This window comes from Cibotium barometz, chromosome 11, assembly GCF_041138505.1.
Source record: "Cibotium barometz isolate CiBa-2024 chromosome 11, ASM4113850v1, whole genome shotgun sequence".
NCBI classification, from domain to species: Eukaryota; Viridiplantae; Streptophyta; class Polypodiopsida; order Cyatheales; family Cibotiaceae; genus Cibotium; species Cibotium barometz.
This window is the reverse complement of record NC_141056.1, coordinates 57,647,329-57,664,878: the sequence shown is the minus strand read 5'-3', so window position 1 is coordinate 57,664,878 and position 17,550 is coordinate 57,647,329. Positions and strand designations below refer to the sequence as shown.

Below are 17,550 nucleotides of genomic sequence, written 5' to 3'. Positions count from 1 at the left end.
TTTGAATTCTACGTGTTAAAATTCAGGTTTTTCAATTGTGGAAGGAATTGAAGGTTTTTAATTTCTTATTTTGGTGGAAGGAATTTCTGAAGTCGTAAACCTTCAAATATAAAAGCTCTGTCCCGGAACACTGCATCCTAAAAACATCTTTTCATGAGCAGCAGCAGCATATAAAGTTTATGACGTCTTTTCCAATCTCGGAGCGATCGACCGCGATTTCCAAACAGATTTATGGGACCTCACACTGTACGTATGTTGGAGTAAACACACACGTCACAGCAGTTAAGCTGCGAAAACTTAGGATCAAAGTCGCGTAAATCACGATATTACTTTGCATTTCTAGCATTTATCAAGAGAGAGCTTAGCTTAGGCCAGCTACTTAATAATAATCTCAATCATGTTAACCCGACGTCTTGCTCTTTCCTAAGGTTCCTCTGTATTGCAAAATCAGAACGAAAATATTGAAGTCAATTAAGTGTACATATAAGTTTATATATTGAAGTCAATTAAGTGTACATATAAGTTTGGCTGAAGTACTCTGACTAGTGATTGAAAGACTTCATATAGTCGTGTACTATCGTTTGTGTTGCTTCCACTCTTGCGCCTATAATGCGTGGCATGATTCTTGAGCCTTGATCTTCTATTCTGACACTATCAATGTTTGTTTGCCTGATTTTGGGCGCCTTTGAAACCCACCAAATTTTCATATCGTGATCCAAGCTTCCGCTGTAGACCAAAAACTCGAAATTGGCCTCCTCATAGTTAGCCATTGAAATGCTCAAACACTTGACAGGCCCCTTGTGGCCTTGCAGCACAGCTACACAAGAGTGGACTTTCCTTCCTTGAGCTGCCTCTAGTCTTCTCCAAATTCTAACTGTTTTATCAGCAGAACCACTGCAAAGCACATCAGCTATGGTAGATAAGCAAAGGATTGCATGGCGATGCCCCCTCAAAGCTTCTGCAATCACCTTGTGTAGGGCACTCTCCTCTCTCTCCCACACAATAATTGTCCTATCACAAGCACCAGAATAGAGCGTGCACCCGTCTGAGCTCAATGCAAGAGCATTCACTGCAGATTTATGGCCCTCCAAAGTGGTCAATATAGAGTGCTTCTTCTCTGTATCAGGTTTAACCCACACCTTAATCTTAGCATCTGCAGAGCCTGTGTATACAAAACCTTCATCTGAGACAGCAAGGGCATTGACAGCATCGTCGTGGGCCTTAAATGACTCCAGGCACTTGAAATCCGACAGCCTCCACACCTTGATACTTCTATCCCATGATGCAGAGTAGAGAAACTCTTGATTCTTTGACACTGCGAGTGCAGAGATGGCATCAACATGCTCGATCCATAGCCTTTTATGGTGGCGCCGAAGATGTACATAGTTTTTGGGTGCGAGGAAGGCTTTGAGGTATTCTTTGGCCGTGGGCATGGTGGCAATGAGCTTGTAACCATCATGTAATTGTGGTTGATCTGTTTGAGTATATATTTCTGCATACCGTGGCTTGCTAATAATTGGGGACCTCCTCCATACTCTGATTTTGTGATCTTGGTGAGCACTCAGCACCGTATCTCCCACAACAGCAAGGGCTTTGACAGCTCCATCTCCATATCCAAGCTTGTAATTAGCACAACCCTCTCCCAGTAAGTTTTCCTTTAACCATATATTTGTAAAGCTCTTGGAGCTTGAACCTGCATAAATATAATCACCGGTTGATACCAGTGAAGAAACAAGGCCATCCTCTCCCTTTATAGTGGCAACGCAATGATAAACAAGCTTGCCTTGCAGCTGCTGTTTGTGGTCTGATAGTAAGCTGCTGTGTGTGCGTGAGGGCAGCTGAACCCCTAAGCTGCTCTGAGAGAGCAAGCTTAGCTCTGACTGCAGGCTGGATTGGGATGAGATGATGGTAATTTGGGATTGGAGGCTTGTTTCTGCTGATTGGAGGCTCAGCTCTGAGCCTGAGGGTGAGATTATGAGGCTTGAGCCACCACGCCCAGCCGTTGAGGAGGTCGAGCTGAGGCTGGTTTGCGACTGTATAGTCGCAGAGATTTTCACCTCTAATTCAACCGTGCGGCCGGTGGAATCGGAGTGATGATAGAGACAGGTTGGAGAAGCAGAGGCTAAGGCAGCTGCGTCACTAATGACCGGCAGGAGTACTGATTTTCTCATCGAAAGACTCAATATGTATAATGCCTAATTATGAGGTGAAGATAATTTCTGAGCTTTGGTCTTACGGGAAGAGATAATGAACGGTATCCGCAAGCCTAATTGCAGCTGTGAGAGAAGACAAGCACATGGAGGCTTGGAGCAGAATATAAACGGAAAGGGGGCGTGTGCATGGGTTGCGGTTAATAATGCAAGTGTGGGCAATGTGCAGCGGAGGGGTGCAAAGGTTTGGTGAATTAATTACCTTACACGGAAAGAATACTTATTGACAGAAGGGTGAAGCGTGGGAGGGGCTAGAAACTGCTGCATCATTCAAAAGCAAAAAAAGCTTCTACTACGTGCGTGCGCGCGCGTCTGTGTGTGTGAGAGACACAGAGATCGCGCAGTTACGAGACTATATTTTATAAAAATGCAATGCCAAAGCTCTCGGGAAAGGACGTGTAATTAGGGCTCGCTACGGGGGGGTAGTTGAGGCTGCACTCTTTCTCGCCCCACATATGGGTTCGATTTCGACCCTCAGTCTACAAACACCACCTAGAATAATCTTAAAAACACCTTCCAACAAAGAGCATCTCCTTCACTAATTAATCAATTTCGATTTCTCACACTTTGGCTCCCTATTTGGGGTGAAAGAATAGATAGTGTGTGCGTTGGACTCCTTTGCAAAGTAAAAAAAAGATTACCATTCCTAATGTAAGGTTTAGCGAAAGCCACAATTTACAATAGTTCAAGTATATCTATAAACAAAAAAAGATTGCCATTCCTAATGCAAGGTTTAGCACAAGCCACAATTTATAAATAGCTCAACCATATATATGGCATAAACTTTGACATAGTTTGCACACTGGCCTAGAGTAATATTTTACTAGTAGCCGACTGGCCACTTAGAGCTGAACTATGCATGATCAAGCACATGAAGGGTAATGGCAAATCAAGTATGAACCACTGGAATGTCCTCAACATGTGTAGCCAACCCATAATTTAAAAGGTCACAATTTACAACGGTTAATCAGCAAGGGTGACTGAATAATCTGACATGGCACAGCTCATGGAGGAGAATTGTTCAGCCAAACCTATTGGGGTCAACTGTCAAGCGATTTAAGGGTGGAGGTTTATTTTACAAGTTTTTTTGAAAAATATTAGATTTGGTGCATATATGTTTTAGTTAATGTTTATCATTTGTGAAAATTATTCGATTTGGTGTACATATGTTTTAGTTAGCATTTATTGTTTGTGTAAGTATAGTTGATGTTTACAATAAAAAGTCAATCAAGATTTGGTTTTTAAAACTAGATTTGTTGTAGATATGTTTTTATTAGCATTTATTAATTTTTAAAGAAAAATTATTGTTTATAATAAAAACACTACACAATGGCATAGTGGCTAGACACCCTTTTTCAAAGGGGTATTGTAACTTGCTTTTCAAAATGCCTAAAGTATCCCCTTCATTGGGTCAATGTGGTGCACATGCAATTTCCCTCTCTACTAGAATCCATTAGTGCTTTGGCTCTAATGGGTTCACGAGTCACATCCTAATTTCACATAAAATAGAATGCATTACAAGGGATGCCCCACATTCCTTTTCACATCTCCTCCCAAATTGTTCAAAATATATCATCATTGTATCTCATGAAGGGCATTTTATGCTTGTATTCATTTAATAAGTTTCAAACTTAAACCATTACATAAAGCTTCACTCTAATCCACAACCATTATATATGCATTAGCATTGCATTATCAACTGTAGGTTCCTTTGATAATCTGCATTGCACGAGTTTTCTAATATTTCACTATCCATTAATCATTTATTAAGGTATGCATCCATACACCAAACATTGCCACCACATATGAAATATTTATATATACATATGTCAAAAAGTAAACCCTTCACAGTACAAAGATCTTAAGCTCTTATCCTCTAAAACATAAAAGTTAAACCCTACATAGTACAAAAAAGCTTTTAAGCTCTTATCCTTTATACGTAAAAGTTAAACCCTACATACTACAAAAAAGCTTAACCTCTTATCCTCTAAAAGATAAAAGCTTAGTTGGCATGATGCCCCAACTTGCACCCCTCATGATTTTTAATTATATCAACCTTGCAAATGGTTTGATCCAATCACTCACCCCCAACCCATTAGATGTAAACTCCACATATGCTTTTGAGATTCATGTATAACTACTAATATACAATGGTGTGTGTGTGTGTGTGTGTGTGTGTGTGTGTGTGTGTGTGTGTGTGTGTGACCTGACTAATGGTGTACAACTAGAAATCATTTTGTTTCAATTTAGTCTCTATATAGTTCTTACCTTGACAAGCGATGCACCATTTAATAGCTACCAACATGTTTGAATTACATTAGGTGCTAAATATTTATCTATAAACTATGGATATATAGTTGGTGGTATATATATTCACAAATATCATGGACATATTTTGATTACCATTACACACAAGTGAAATAAAATTCTTCTTAGAAGTGAAGCTCTTGAGTAAATGCTATGTGAATTTTGATGATATATATATATATATATATATATATATATACAATGCTTCATGTGTTTTACTATGTATGTCAAAAGAAGACTATTCATACATAAGAGAACACAGGCCTATTCGATCACTTGTCTAATCACTCAAGAAGTTTTTAAATCCTTCAAAAACTCACTAGTGCATGCAACATTATAAAAAAACAATATATAAAACTAAGCTTTAATTCATTTGACTTTCCTCCACCTTCCCACATTGTAAAAGTTTGTTAAGGTACTAAAAAATGTTAAAATATTAAAAAACATAGCTTCAAACTTCTCAACATATGCAAAGTAAATATACTTTAAATATGCTTTTGTTTTGGGATTATAGGCTTATACTCACTATATGCTTAACAATTTAAAAAAAACTTATTTAAAGCATAATAATGTGTAACTTAGAGTAATTAAATACCTAAACATTAAAATAAGGAATCTCAATGAATTGCAATAAAAAATAAAAGATCAAGTTTTTGAGATGTGACATAAAAACACCCTAATCTTTAATGGCAAGTTACAAACTCTATATTTTTAGACAAATAGGCATGAGTTATATCATATGATAGAATATGAAAACAAAACAAAAATCTTTATAATTTCCAAACCATTCCTCCTTGCCATGTATATGTGCATTAAACAAGATTAGCTTTTTCAAAAGTGACATCATCATTACAAAAGATCTACCCATTACAAAAGATCTAACCATTCCTCCTTGCCATGTATATGTGCATTAAACAAGATTAGCTTTTTCAAAAGTGACATCATCATTACAAAAGATCTACCCATTATCGACGTTTTTAAGGAGAGTTTCTTTCATGCATGTGATCTTGCGGGCCTCAGTATATGCATCCGTAAAGTTCGTTGGTATATGCATCAGTATGAGCATCAATATGTAGAGTTATGCATGACTCTATGCATAGAGTCTTATTCATAGTATTATGTATAAGGTTATGCATAAGAGTCATATGCATAGGTTTTTTCGTCATAGTCTCTATGCATCCCTCGTGGTCTATGTGCATGTAAAGCGTATTATGCATAAGAATCTATGTGATATTATCATATGCATAGAGCCTAATATACATAGTCTATGTGTAGTCTTAAACATAAGACTCTATGCATAGGTTTTTCCCTCATGGTCTTTATGTATGCCCATTAGGGAAAAAGGGAGCTCATTTTGGGGCCTTTTACGGTTTGAAAAAATAAGCTCTCAGCCAATGAACAGAGGGCCAACGTAACGTTGGAAATTCACAAAAATAAAAGAAAATAGATAAAAGAAACAATATTTTATGTAGGTACAAGCGTGCTACATTAATGTGGAGATTGGTTTTTTATTCTCACAAGATCTTTGGACATGAAGATAGAATCTAGTCTGACATTTTCTCTGACAAGGGCCTTCCCGCTTCCACCTCCCTTTGAACTTTGAATTGTTGTGCTGCCTTTCCTTCGAAAGGTCTACCATTCTACACCACTACCTCATTGTGCAGCATTCTTTTCTTTTCCAAAACTGCTCCCTTGATCCAGTTTGGCTTAGAGTAAGATGTTTCTTATCAACTATCTGTCTGCCTACTTTCTCTTTCTTGAAACTTCACTTTGTTATCTTGTTTAGATTACTTTGCTGTGGTTACAGATTCACAAGGTATCCATGGTGAATAAAAACTATGGTCGTTCTTGTGGAAGACGCTCTGTGGATGATAATGCTATGAAGGCAGAATTATACCACACATCCTTACCCCGTCGACCTGCTTCTTCTATTTCTTTGGTAGAGAATTGAAGTACAGTCAAAACGGAAGGAACTTGGGAAAGGTTTACTGTTTCGAAAGGAGCATGGGTGCTCATGCAACCTAGTAAAAGAAAGAGACCCCAGACAAAAAATATTTTCTTGGCATCATGGAAGGGAAGAGTACGAGATTTTAAAATCACCAGAGGAAAGATATCGGTGAAAGAAGTTTTGATTCAGCATGTGTACATGCATAAAGAACTTGTCTTGCGAGACTATCCAAATGATCTTCCGCAACACAGGCCTAATTGTATATTTTTCTATTGTGGTTTTGTTCTTTATGAGGTGCATGGATTTTTAAGACAAAGCTTTCTTTCTTTGCTTATTGATATTTTTGTGTTATTTTATTTCAGATTTATACCCTTCGTCGTATGAGACATGGCAAAACATCGATTGTATTCTGGGATTTATAGATGTTTTGCATGGATCGATTGTATTCTGGGATTTATAGATGTTTTGCATGGATCGATAGGAGAACAACAATACGAAGGTCGATGTGCAACAGAGCTAGCTCAATCCGGTATATTTTTTACTGATCATTTTTATCAGTTGTTGCTGGACAATGCAAACACACATGGTGTGTTAAGAAAACAAGACCTTCCAGCATGGAATTCAGTGGATTGGCCTCTCCCACATTTTAGTGTTACAGAGGCATATAGAGCCAAGCTTTTCAAAGAAGTACAGAAAGCTCTGAGGCCCAATATTGCCACAAGGATAATAAAAATTTCTTTGTGCATGCCTCTCACAGTTTTTGTAGACTTGTTTAATACCTTTCCAGTGAAGGTTTCAAAAACAATGTTCACAGTTAAAGCAACAAGTCTGGCATGCATGCCACAATTTTTGGATAAAGGTTGGGATAAGAAGACATGTAGTTCAGTGTTTTGTGAGGTTGTCCAACCTTCTATGCAACTGAAGTACATGGTTGCATCACAAAATTTCATTTTTTCTTTTTATTATAAGCGCAGTCGAATGCTAGGTACAAAACTAGTCCCAATGGATCAAGATGAAGATTCTTTTGGTGCAGAAAATAAACTTCTTGATATTGATGTTGTTGAGAATGGTGATGTGCTAGTCAATATCACATTAAGACAATGTTGCTCCCTAGCTCAATTGCGCAATGACATTCTATTTGAGACAGAAGGTTCTATTTCAAAGGACTTTTTATTTATCTACAACAATAAGAAGGTATACCATGTGACTTATCCTAGTCATTAAGCACTGCTATTAGTTTACTTTACCCTATTGTTTCATATTGCTTTTTTGCAGGTGCTCAAAAGAAGAGAGAGATCAATAAAATGCAAAGACATTGAAAATTTAAAAATTGAGATAACACAGACTCCATAAACAAAGGTATTATATTCAGAAATGTAAAATTCTGTACAGAAGTGTTTAATTACATATGTAGAACATATTCTTGACAACAATTTTCTATTTATCTATAGGCTGATCTAGAGGCTGCTCTACATGGTCCAAGCTCACCGTATCATCTTTATTTGGAGAATCTACTTTCTGTTGCTCCATCTTGTCGTGTACAGTCTCTTGGTGCTGCTCCATTGTCTCCTCTACTGCCCCTGGAGCATCTGTTTGCTGTTGCTCCATCATTTCCTCAATAACATCAGCAGCAGCAGGTCCTTGTTCTTGTGGCTTCTCCTCATCAGCACTAGGTCCTTGTTCTTGTGGCACCACATCTGCATCATCTGTGTCATCAAGGTGGTGTATGACACCTTCTCGGACTTTAGAGCTCTCACCTAACTCGACAGTAGCTGGTACAATAGGTTTGGGGAAGGCATACTTCAAAAACTTTCAAACTATATCAGCTCTGAAACTATACACATAGCTCGAGTTGAAGCTATCTTCTCTCATCTGCAATGAGATATGATGATTTAGAACACTTTGTACCAATATCAAATTTTTTGAAGCTAAATGAAAATTATTTTTTCTTACAAGCTCTGGCTGTCCTATCTCAAAATAGCTTGAAAGTATATATTTGGCACTAATCAGCACTCTCCAGCCACAGCTACTTGAATCATCTTGTTGTGGTGTTGTCTGGATAGTTGGAAAGATATGTTAGAAACTGTTAATGTCTGAACAAAATAAAATTATTCAATAAGTTCAAAGGCATAGCATGAAATAGACATCAGTAGAGGGAACAACTTTCTACCTCTAAATCTATTGGCTCTATTGAATCCAAAAGATTGACATTAGGAGGACACTGATCCAACGCATCTAGAAGTCTTCTAATACAACTGCAATACATATAATTCAGTTAGTGTGCATTAAATCCAAATAATGAAGTTTAAAGTTAAAAATAGCACACAAACCACTTACAATTTAACCTCTCTGTGTGTGTTTCTAAGAGAGTTGAATAAAAAGCATTGCTTCTGCTGGATGTCAATAGAAGCAAAGCTCCAGTGGTCACTGCATAAGGAAAAAAGCATTAAGAAATCACAGGCTACAAGAGTACTCAATCTTGAAGGAAAATGCCAAAAGAAGCAGCCACACACATACTTGTTATGGTATGGAAGTAGCAAAATATCAACATGATCAAAATCACAGTGTCTGAACCAATTGGAAATATCCATGGGAGTTTCCTTTGGATCTCTTAACTTGAAGGAAATTGCAGGATCAATAATATAAACTGTATGCTGTACAGCATGGTTCAGCCAGCTTCTCATCATGCTACATTGGACAAAACAATAATTAAGGTAAGGTGTAAGGGAGGAGGTATAATAAGGATTGTTTTGCAAACAAATGTAAAATAAAAGACACTTACTAGAGCATTGCAAGAATGATAGTATCTGAGCAATACTCATTCTTATGAGCCAATGTTGCCAAGCATGCTTTTGTCAAGTCAAAATTATTCTCTCAAAAATCATCTTCAATATGGACAACTATGTTAGGGCCCAGCTCCTGCAACCTTCTCTGTATCTGTAGCTCCATCTGTACAGTCTCCACATCTATAGCAGATTTGGATTCCTCTATTTGCTGCTTCAGTGACTCCTCATAAGCAGCTTTCCCTCTGAGTGGGTCACTTCAACAACCTTCACCTTGTCTGCCTTCAATTTCCTTGTAGGTGGAATTAATAATATGTCTCTCATTTTAATGTCCTGCCATTCCACAGGATGGACCAGCTTGTCATACCTCCACCTCACTCTGGACAATGTGTTGAAGTCCTTGGCCATCAGAGTTACCCTGTGAGCATGGGCTGCTACAAGCATTGCATCTTCAAAGTACTTCTCCAAGTAATCCTCTGCCATTTCCTGTAAGGAAAGAATGGCAGTCCTGTTCCACCTGAAACCAAGGTGCCAGCTATCACAAATTTCTCTCACTAGCCTCTGAAAAGGTGCCTTGGGGATTGCAAAGCCTATAGCTTTTTGCTGTTTCCTGATCTCCTTTAGCACACCAGCAGAATGCTTTAACCTCTTGGACTTTTGCTGCAGCATGCTCATTGGCTTCCCCTTCCTGCCGCCATGTGCAACTCTTCCTTTTGTAGGCACACTAGATTCCTTGACATCAGCCCCAGCTGCTGCTGCTGCAAGCCCTGGCCCCTTGCCAGACCTCCTTGCAGTTGCCTTGGTTCTTGCCATCACTCTGAAAAGGTCCATACAAAGCAATAGAAAAAGATTAGAAACATGGAGAACATAGAATGATAAAAGAAGGTGATGACAAATTGGATAAAGCAAAATTGAACAATTTGCAACAAAACGCGATTATGATGATTTGAAATTTTTAACAGCTCAAAATCGCGTTTTTCTGCAAATACTTGAAACAACATGCTATTGCATCCCTATGATGAATTCTCTATCTTTTCAACTATAAACAATATGTATTGAGTTTATAGAAGAACTGTGCAGCCTTGAATACCCTAGAAAGTTACAAAATCACAATGAAATGGGTGGATGAAGAAGTATTTTAAAATTTGCAACAAAATGCGATTTGGACTATTTTGAGATTTCTAAAATCCTCTCCTCGCGTTTTGCTGCAAATTCTAGAGACAACATACTTCAGCATGCCTTTAGTCATTTCAGTGTGTATGCAGCTTGGTGCAACATGGATTGAGCCTATGGACATCAAGGAGTGATCAAACTCTCATTTAACAGGCCCAAATAAAAAGTCTTCCTGCTTCTACATGCAGTGGAGAAAATCTAAAAAATGCATATAATATTTACCATAATATGTAACCTACATCACATCAATCAGTTCCTTACCCTAATATACTATTAAACAAGAAGAAAAGGAAAAATATTTTCTTACTAACCTGGAAGCTATCTGCAAGTGTGCTGTGCTGATGATGAGCATCCTGTGCTGGGTATGAACCTCTGCTGCCTGCTGGTCTGGATGCTGATGGTGTAGAGTAGGGAGGTAGAGATGCAAGAGAACTGAGTTAGGAGAGTAGATTATTACAAAATACAAATAAAGGAGTTATTAAATACCACACGTGTGAAATATAGTCGTTTTTTAACACGTGTGGGTCCCACCAAATCTTTTGGAATTTGAAATTTGTGGGTCACTTTTTGCCTTGGAAATTGTGCCAATCATGATTTCATAATTAGATCCATTAACACTTTTCCCTCCCTGTATTCCATCCCTGCCAGCACCCTCCCATCATCCTTTTCTTTCCCACTTTGATCACTTTCTACCCAACACACTCCATCCACTCTGCAACCTGTCTGAAGACTACTACCATTACCAGATCTCCAAGTTACCAGTGCTACAGCTCAGTTTTGGAAGAGAGCAAGAGAATCTCCAGGGCTATTCCAACAGTATGGAAGAGGAAAAGAAAGGTCAGAGATCTATACCCTTTCCAATGTTTTCTGATATATATTTCTTCCATCTGTAGAATTCTTGAATCTCAGTGCCTAGAAATCTAGAAGATCACCCTAGGATTTGATTAGAGATGGATATGAGTAGGATTTATAATTTTGCAACAAAATGCGATTATAGTGGTTTATATTTTCCAAATGCTCCAAATCGCGTTTTCCTGCAGATTCTGATATTTGTTCTAGTTTTTATTTTTTCCTCCTTCTTTTAATCTCTTTTGCCCTGGGGAATGAAATGGGTGGATGAAGAAGTATTTTAAAATTTGCAACAAAATGCGATTTGGACTATTTTGAGATTTCTAAAATCCTCTCCTCGCGTTTTGCTGCAAATTCTAGAGACAACATACTTCAGCATGCCTTTAGTCATTTCAGTGTGTATGCAGCTTGGTGCAACATGGATTGAGCCTATGGACATCAAGGAGTGATCAAACTCTCATTTAACAGGCCCAAATAAAAAGTCTTCCTGCTTCTACATGCAGTGGAGAAAATCTAAAAAATGCATATAATATTTACCATAATATGTAACCTACATCACATCAATCAGTTCCTTACCCTAATATACTATTAAACAAGAAGAAAAGGAAAAATATTTTCTTACTAACCTGGAAGCTATCTGCAAGTGTGCTGTGCTGATGATGAGCATCCTGTGCTGGGTATGAACCTCTGCTGCCTGCTGGTCTGGATGCTGATGGTGTAGAGTAGGGAGGTAGAGATGCAAGAGAACTGAGTTAGGAGAGTAGATTATTACAAAATACAAATAAAGGAGTTATTAAATACCACACGTGTGAAATATAGTCGTTTTTTAACACGTGTGGGTCCCACCAGATCTTTTGGAATTTGAAATTTGTGGGTCACTTTTTGCCTTGGAAATTGTGCCAATCATGATTTCATAATTAGATCCATTAACACTTTTCCCTCCCTGTATTCCATCCCTGCCAGCACCCTCCCATCATCCTTTTCTTTCCCACTTTGATCACTTTCTACCCAACACACTCCATCCACTCTGCAACCTGTCTGAAGACTACTACCATTACCAGATCTCCAAGTTACCAGTGCTACAGCTCAGTTTTGGAAGAGAGCAAGAGAATCTCCAGGGCTATTCCAACAGTATGGAAGAGGAAAAGAAAGGTCAGAGATCTATACCCTTTCCAATGTTTTCTGATATATATTTCTTCCATCTGTAGAATTCTTGAATCTCAGTGCCTAGAAATCTAGAAGATCACCCTAGGATTTGATTAGAGATGGATATGAGTAGGATTTATAATTTTGCAACAAAATGCGATTATAGTGGTTTATATTTTCCAAATGCTCCAAATCGCGTTTTCCTGCAGATTCTGATATTTGTTCTAGTTTTTATTTTTTCCTCCTTCTTTTAATCTCTTTTGCCCTGGGGAATTCCTCCTGGTATCATTTACTATCCTGAACATTGTGAGATATCCCTAGCATTTGATTGGAAATGGATGTCAATAGAAATTTAGAATTTGCAACAAAATGCGAGGAGAGCACTTTACATTTTTCAAATGGATCTGCATCGCGTTTTGTTGCAAAGTCTTGTGTCTCTTTTGGTTTTTACTGTTTGCTCATTGTTTTGCTTTCTATGTCCATGGAGGTGTCTTTCTTGATGATGAGAAATGTTTTTGCTTTGGAACAGTTGATCCTCAGGCCCCTCCTTTCGAGAGGAAGCTGGACTTTTCTGCTGCTATACTCAGACCATAGCAATCACCAGGTGATTCATGTGTGCTTATGAAGAGTTTGTTTGGTGATATCCTATACATTATCTGATTGCATATGTGAGCATATAGAATTCATGTTATATAAATTTTGGTTCAGGCAAAAGCAAGAGACTAGAGCAAAAAGGTGAGTCTTCCCTTTCAAAACAAAGGGAACCAGAAGAGGACAAATCTCCAGATTTGCTCCTATTTGACTTTCTTCACAAGTGCAAGGCTCAAAGAAACTTCCACATATACCACAATATTTTCAACAGGGAGTTCACTATGAGCTCTCTTTTGGACCATCACAGAGATTTCCTTTCAGACCATTGGGATACCTTCAAACAACTGACAGAGGCAGGAAGGATTGTGGAAGGTGAAAAGGTTTTTGTGCATTTAAATCATATTGTCTCCATTGACAAGCTGAGGTAGCATGTGAATAGAAGGTTTGACAGCCTGCCTGAGGAATATAAATTCAGCTGTAACTTGCACACCAGAAAGTGTAGAGTGCTTGAGGAAAACATGGCATTCGTTATGTACATTGTCTTTCAACAGCAATCTCTAGAAGAGCAAGGGCAGGAGACTGAAGAAGAAGATATATCTGTAGCGGAGGTAAAAGAGGATATTCCTATGGCAACAGATATGGCAGAGCAGGAAGAAGATATCAACCTCGAGGATGAGGGGCTGCAAGTGGCTGCTCTTGACCTTGTTCAACTGAGGACTGAAACTCTTAGGGCAGCACAGCCAGTTGAAGATTTTGATGTTCAGAGCAGCAACTATGCAGTGCCCATGCTTCCAGGTGTCTTGATTGGTGGTAAAGATTATGTTTTCCTCCATGATATAGAGTGTATGTTCAATTTGAGGGAGGACTATGCCATTTCCCTTATTGCCCAGGCTTCAAGGCTTGACAAGGAGGTTGGCATAGAGGATGACCATTCACTGCTAGCTTTGGAAACAACCTTTGATCCTGCAGAGGCCCTTACTATTTGTTTCAAAGAGGCTGAAAGTTTCCAAGAGCCAAATGAAGCTGCCTTCCAGCTCACCCAGGAAGCTATGAATCTCTCATCACTTCATAAGGAAAAACTTAAAGAAGAGGCTGGACTGGAGGGGAGAGGAATAAATCTTTGGAAAGATGAACTTCTTGTTGCTGATGAAAATGAGAGGGTATGATATTATTACTTCAAATCAAATACTTTATGTTGTGTTTAAATGTTTTGTAGTTATGTATCATTGTCTCACTATAATCTTTTGATACATGGCAGCTACAAATTGAGAATGACACATTCCTCCAGAGATCAAGTGGAAGCAGGCCAGCTGGGTTTGGCAAAATGTCAAGCCTAGCTCATTATATTCATGATCTAGGCAGTGCTAAGATCTTGATTTACCATAGGCAGTTGAGCAACAATGGAGAAGCCATTGTTTACTTCTTTAAATGTTTGTCTAGGGTTTTAGGTGGACATGATCTTCCATGGCAAAAGGAAAAGATCATTTTAATAGAGAGGTTGTCCGCCATAGATATATTTGGGGATTATGTGAATAAGCAGGCTCTAGGGCCTCTTACTTTTTGTCTTACACTTCTTATGCATTAGCATGTGGTGTTAAGGAGCCCAAATGTCTAGAGGGCTATGGAAAACACAAGCTCATAAGGTTTCGAGAGCCACCCATGATTGCATCAGGCCACACAATCCAAGAAGAAGAACACGTGGAGATAGCTGAAGACAAGGATACCCCTCTCAGACAAGCAACAGAGGCAAGCATTGATAAACAGAAAGTCGACATCAAGCCAATAAGGAAGAAAAAGAGTCCAATCAAGTTCAAAAAAAGAGTTCCGACTCGCAAACCTTGGGAGTAATAGGATTTAGTCATCAAATATAGCACAAACATTATGTTGAAGTTGAACTGATTTGTACAAAGTCTTTGATCCTCATCAGTTCCTTGTCCGTACGGACGATCAGTACCCTTTTGTATTTGTCCCATCACCGTACGACACTTCAGTACTCTTCCCACACTCAAAAGCTTCTAAAAGTGTTTGACACTCAGTACTTTATTGGTAAGGATCAACAGTATGTCTAGCATAATTAAGTAGTATTGATTGAATTTTTTGTGTGTTAATATATGGATGTATTGATGCTTGTTAATATAGATCACATGTTTCACAAAAGAAATACTTTTGATGGAGTCTCAAAACATATAGGCATTACACCAAGAGTCACTTGTTCCACAGAATAAAAATCTATTGATTGAGTTTGAAAACATGTGGACATAACACCAATAAGTTACAAACTGCTATTCATGTTTACTTGTCCATTTATGGTTTCTAAATATCTTTGAATCCCTCCACTGTCTATGTCTCTCTGCTGCCATTGAATTGTCCAAAGTTTGTCTTCGTCTTTGCTTTTGGGCTAGAATAAAAGCAAGCTTGACTTTGGAGCTAGCAACTTTTCTTTTAGCATGCAGCCTTTGTAGAATGCCTCGGTAAAACCATTGGAAGACTTCCTTCAGACTATTTGCCTTTTGACTCCCTCCATAGTGTTGTGTGTGTCTGAAAAATGCATTACGTGCCATGTAGTGAGACTTCTCCATGCCTTGGGTAGACCAAATTGCTGGGCATCCATACTTTTTGACAAAATAGGGAAGGTGGTTGTAGATGATATGCTGTTTTCACAAAGACATAAGAATGCATAGTAAGTTATAAAAGAAAAGAGGATCACGCTTAAGTAAAAGAAGAAGACATCACTTTACCATGTAGTGAGTTATATTGCAGGCTGTCCATGCGTCTTTCATTGACTTCCCAAAATGTTTTATTGCCTCTTCAAAGTTCTTGTAATCACTCTTTGTCCATGTTACATTGTCACAGAACATGAAGAGTTGATCAAGAGACCTCCACACCTCTGCCTTCACATTTCGTGCTTCGCCATCTGCCTCATGATCTTTCACGGCATTATGGACTTGCTTCCACAATCCATAACTAATCCTTGAAACTGTTCTACCTTGCCTTACTTGCTTACTATTGTGTTTGGGTCGAGACAAGAATCTTCTTGCCTTAACACCACCAATAGAGGGCTTGATTGGTACCTCCTTGCCATTGGTAGACTTTTTAAAATCCTTTGTGATATGAACATCACCTCCATGCAGACCTATATCGGATAACACTTTTTCCAATGCATGAAGAGCATCCTTTCTATTTCTTTCGGGATGGAGTTTCCAAGCAAATCCAATATACAAAAATACCAATTTCTCAATAATTCGACATAGAGCATGCAATGTGCATATGTGAACATTACATAGTGGAATGTCAAGAATGGCCTTGAAGTCAGGGTCAACTTTGTCTCTATTAGGTGCTCTCTTCCACCATTTAGAATCCATTACTTGCGCTGATTCTTTGCAGTAAAGACAAGGAGACTTTGAGTTACCTCCTTTACTAACGTTATACATGCACTTAAGTGTTTTAAGATCCCCCGCCATGTGCCACTCTACTTGAAAATCACCTTTTCCTGCAACATGGAGATTCTCTCCTTGCACTTGTCTTTTAATTATTCTTGGTATTTCCGTGTGGTGAAACACCCAATCTAGTGTTTCATGGTCTTCTGTCTTTACCTGTGATTATACAAAACAAAAGTCTTACTATAAAAGATTTGAAAACATTGACTAAAATCAAGTACGAAATAAAAAATGATCATACCTGGAATGAGCCCAACCACCATATGTGTTTCTCCGACTGCACACTAAAATACTTCGAACTCGCTTCAGTCAATGATGTATCAAGTGCTCCATTCATCAATGTGATAGTAATCCTTTCCATTTTCTTTTCCTTTACAACCTCACACTCATCCAGTTTGATAACAAATTTCAAAATGCCTTTGTACTCTTCAAATGTTATTCCATAAAACTCGACCATTCTTCTTTGAAGTTGTTGTAGATCTACAAATATATTGTTCCAAGGGTCATACACAATGGTTCCTTTAACACCATGAAATATTTCTTCAATATGGATATATGGTCCAATAAACTCATCTATACTTTCATTCAAATGACCTCTTATCTTCCACACTGTTGCTGGATTTGGCAGTAAAACTCGTTTAATCCTTTGATCCCTCAAAGTTGAGGATATTGCATGGAAAATCGAACTATATCCCTTCCTGCTAACTCCACTAACATCAAGAGCCTCTTGGATTGTAGTACCATCAACTTGATTATTGGATATAAAGTCCTCTACAACATTGCGTTTGATTGTTTTGTATTTTTTTTCTTCAATCAAACCTTTTGCTACACCACAAGAAAGCAATCCTTTCATTTGTTTAACTGAAAGAAGGTTGGGATCCATATTTTCTTTTGCAGGCTCCAATAATTTCCTATAGTAACAATATAGTAACAACACAATATGCCTATATTATTCAACACTTCCAATCCTGTTTTGCATTAATGGACAAAATACATATAGTCATTTGAGAGCATTTTTGAGTTTAAAAAATAAAAAATTGCAAACTAACCTTGCTTCCTGAATTCTTCGCTTGCATCCACCAGTCCCAGCCTTCAAATTTGCAATG

General features: G+C 38.2%; 1 protein-coding gene across 1 annotated transcript; it reads right to left on the bottom strand.

Annotated features, from left to right (window-relative positions):
• Positions 1-487: 487 nt before the first annotated feature.
• Positions 488-2,528, bottom strand: LOC147634379 (protein JINGUBANG-like). Its single transcript, XM_086804580.1, has one exon. The coding sequence runs from the start codon at positions 2,169-2,171 to the stop codon at positions 543-545; it is 1,629 nt and encodes a 542-aa protein (XP_086660706.1). The 5' UTR covers positions 2,172-2,528; the 3' UTR covers positions 488-542.
• Positions 2,529-17,550: the final 15,022 nt, after the last annotated feature.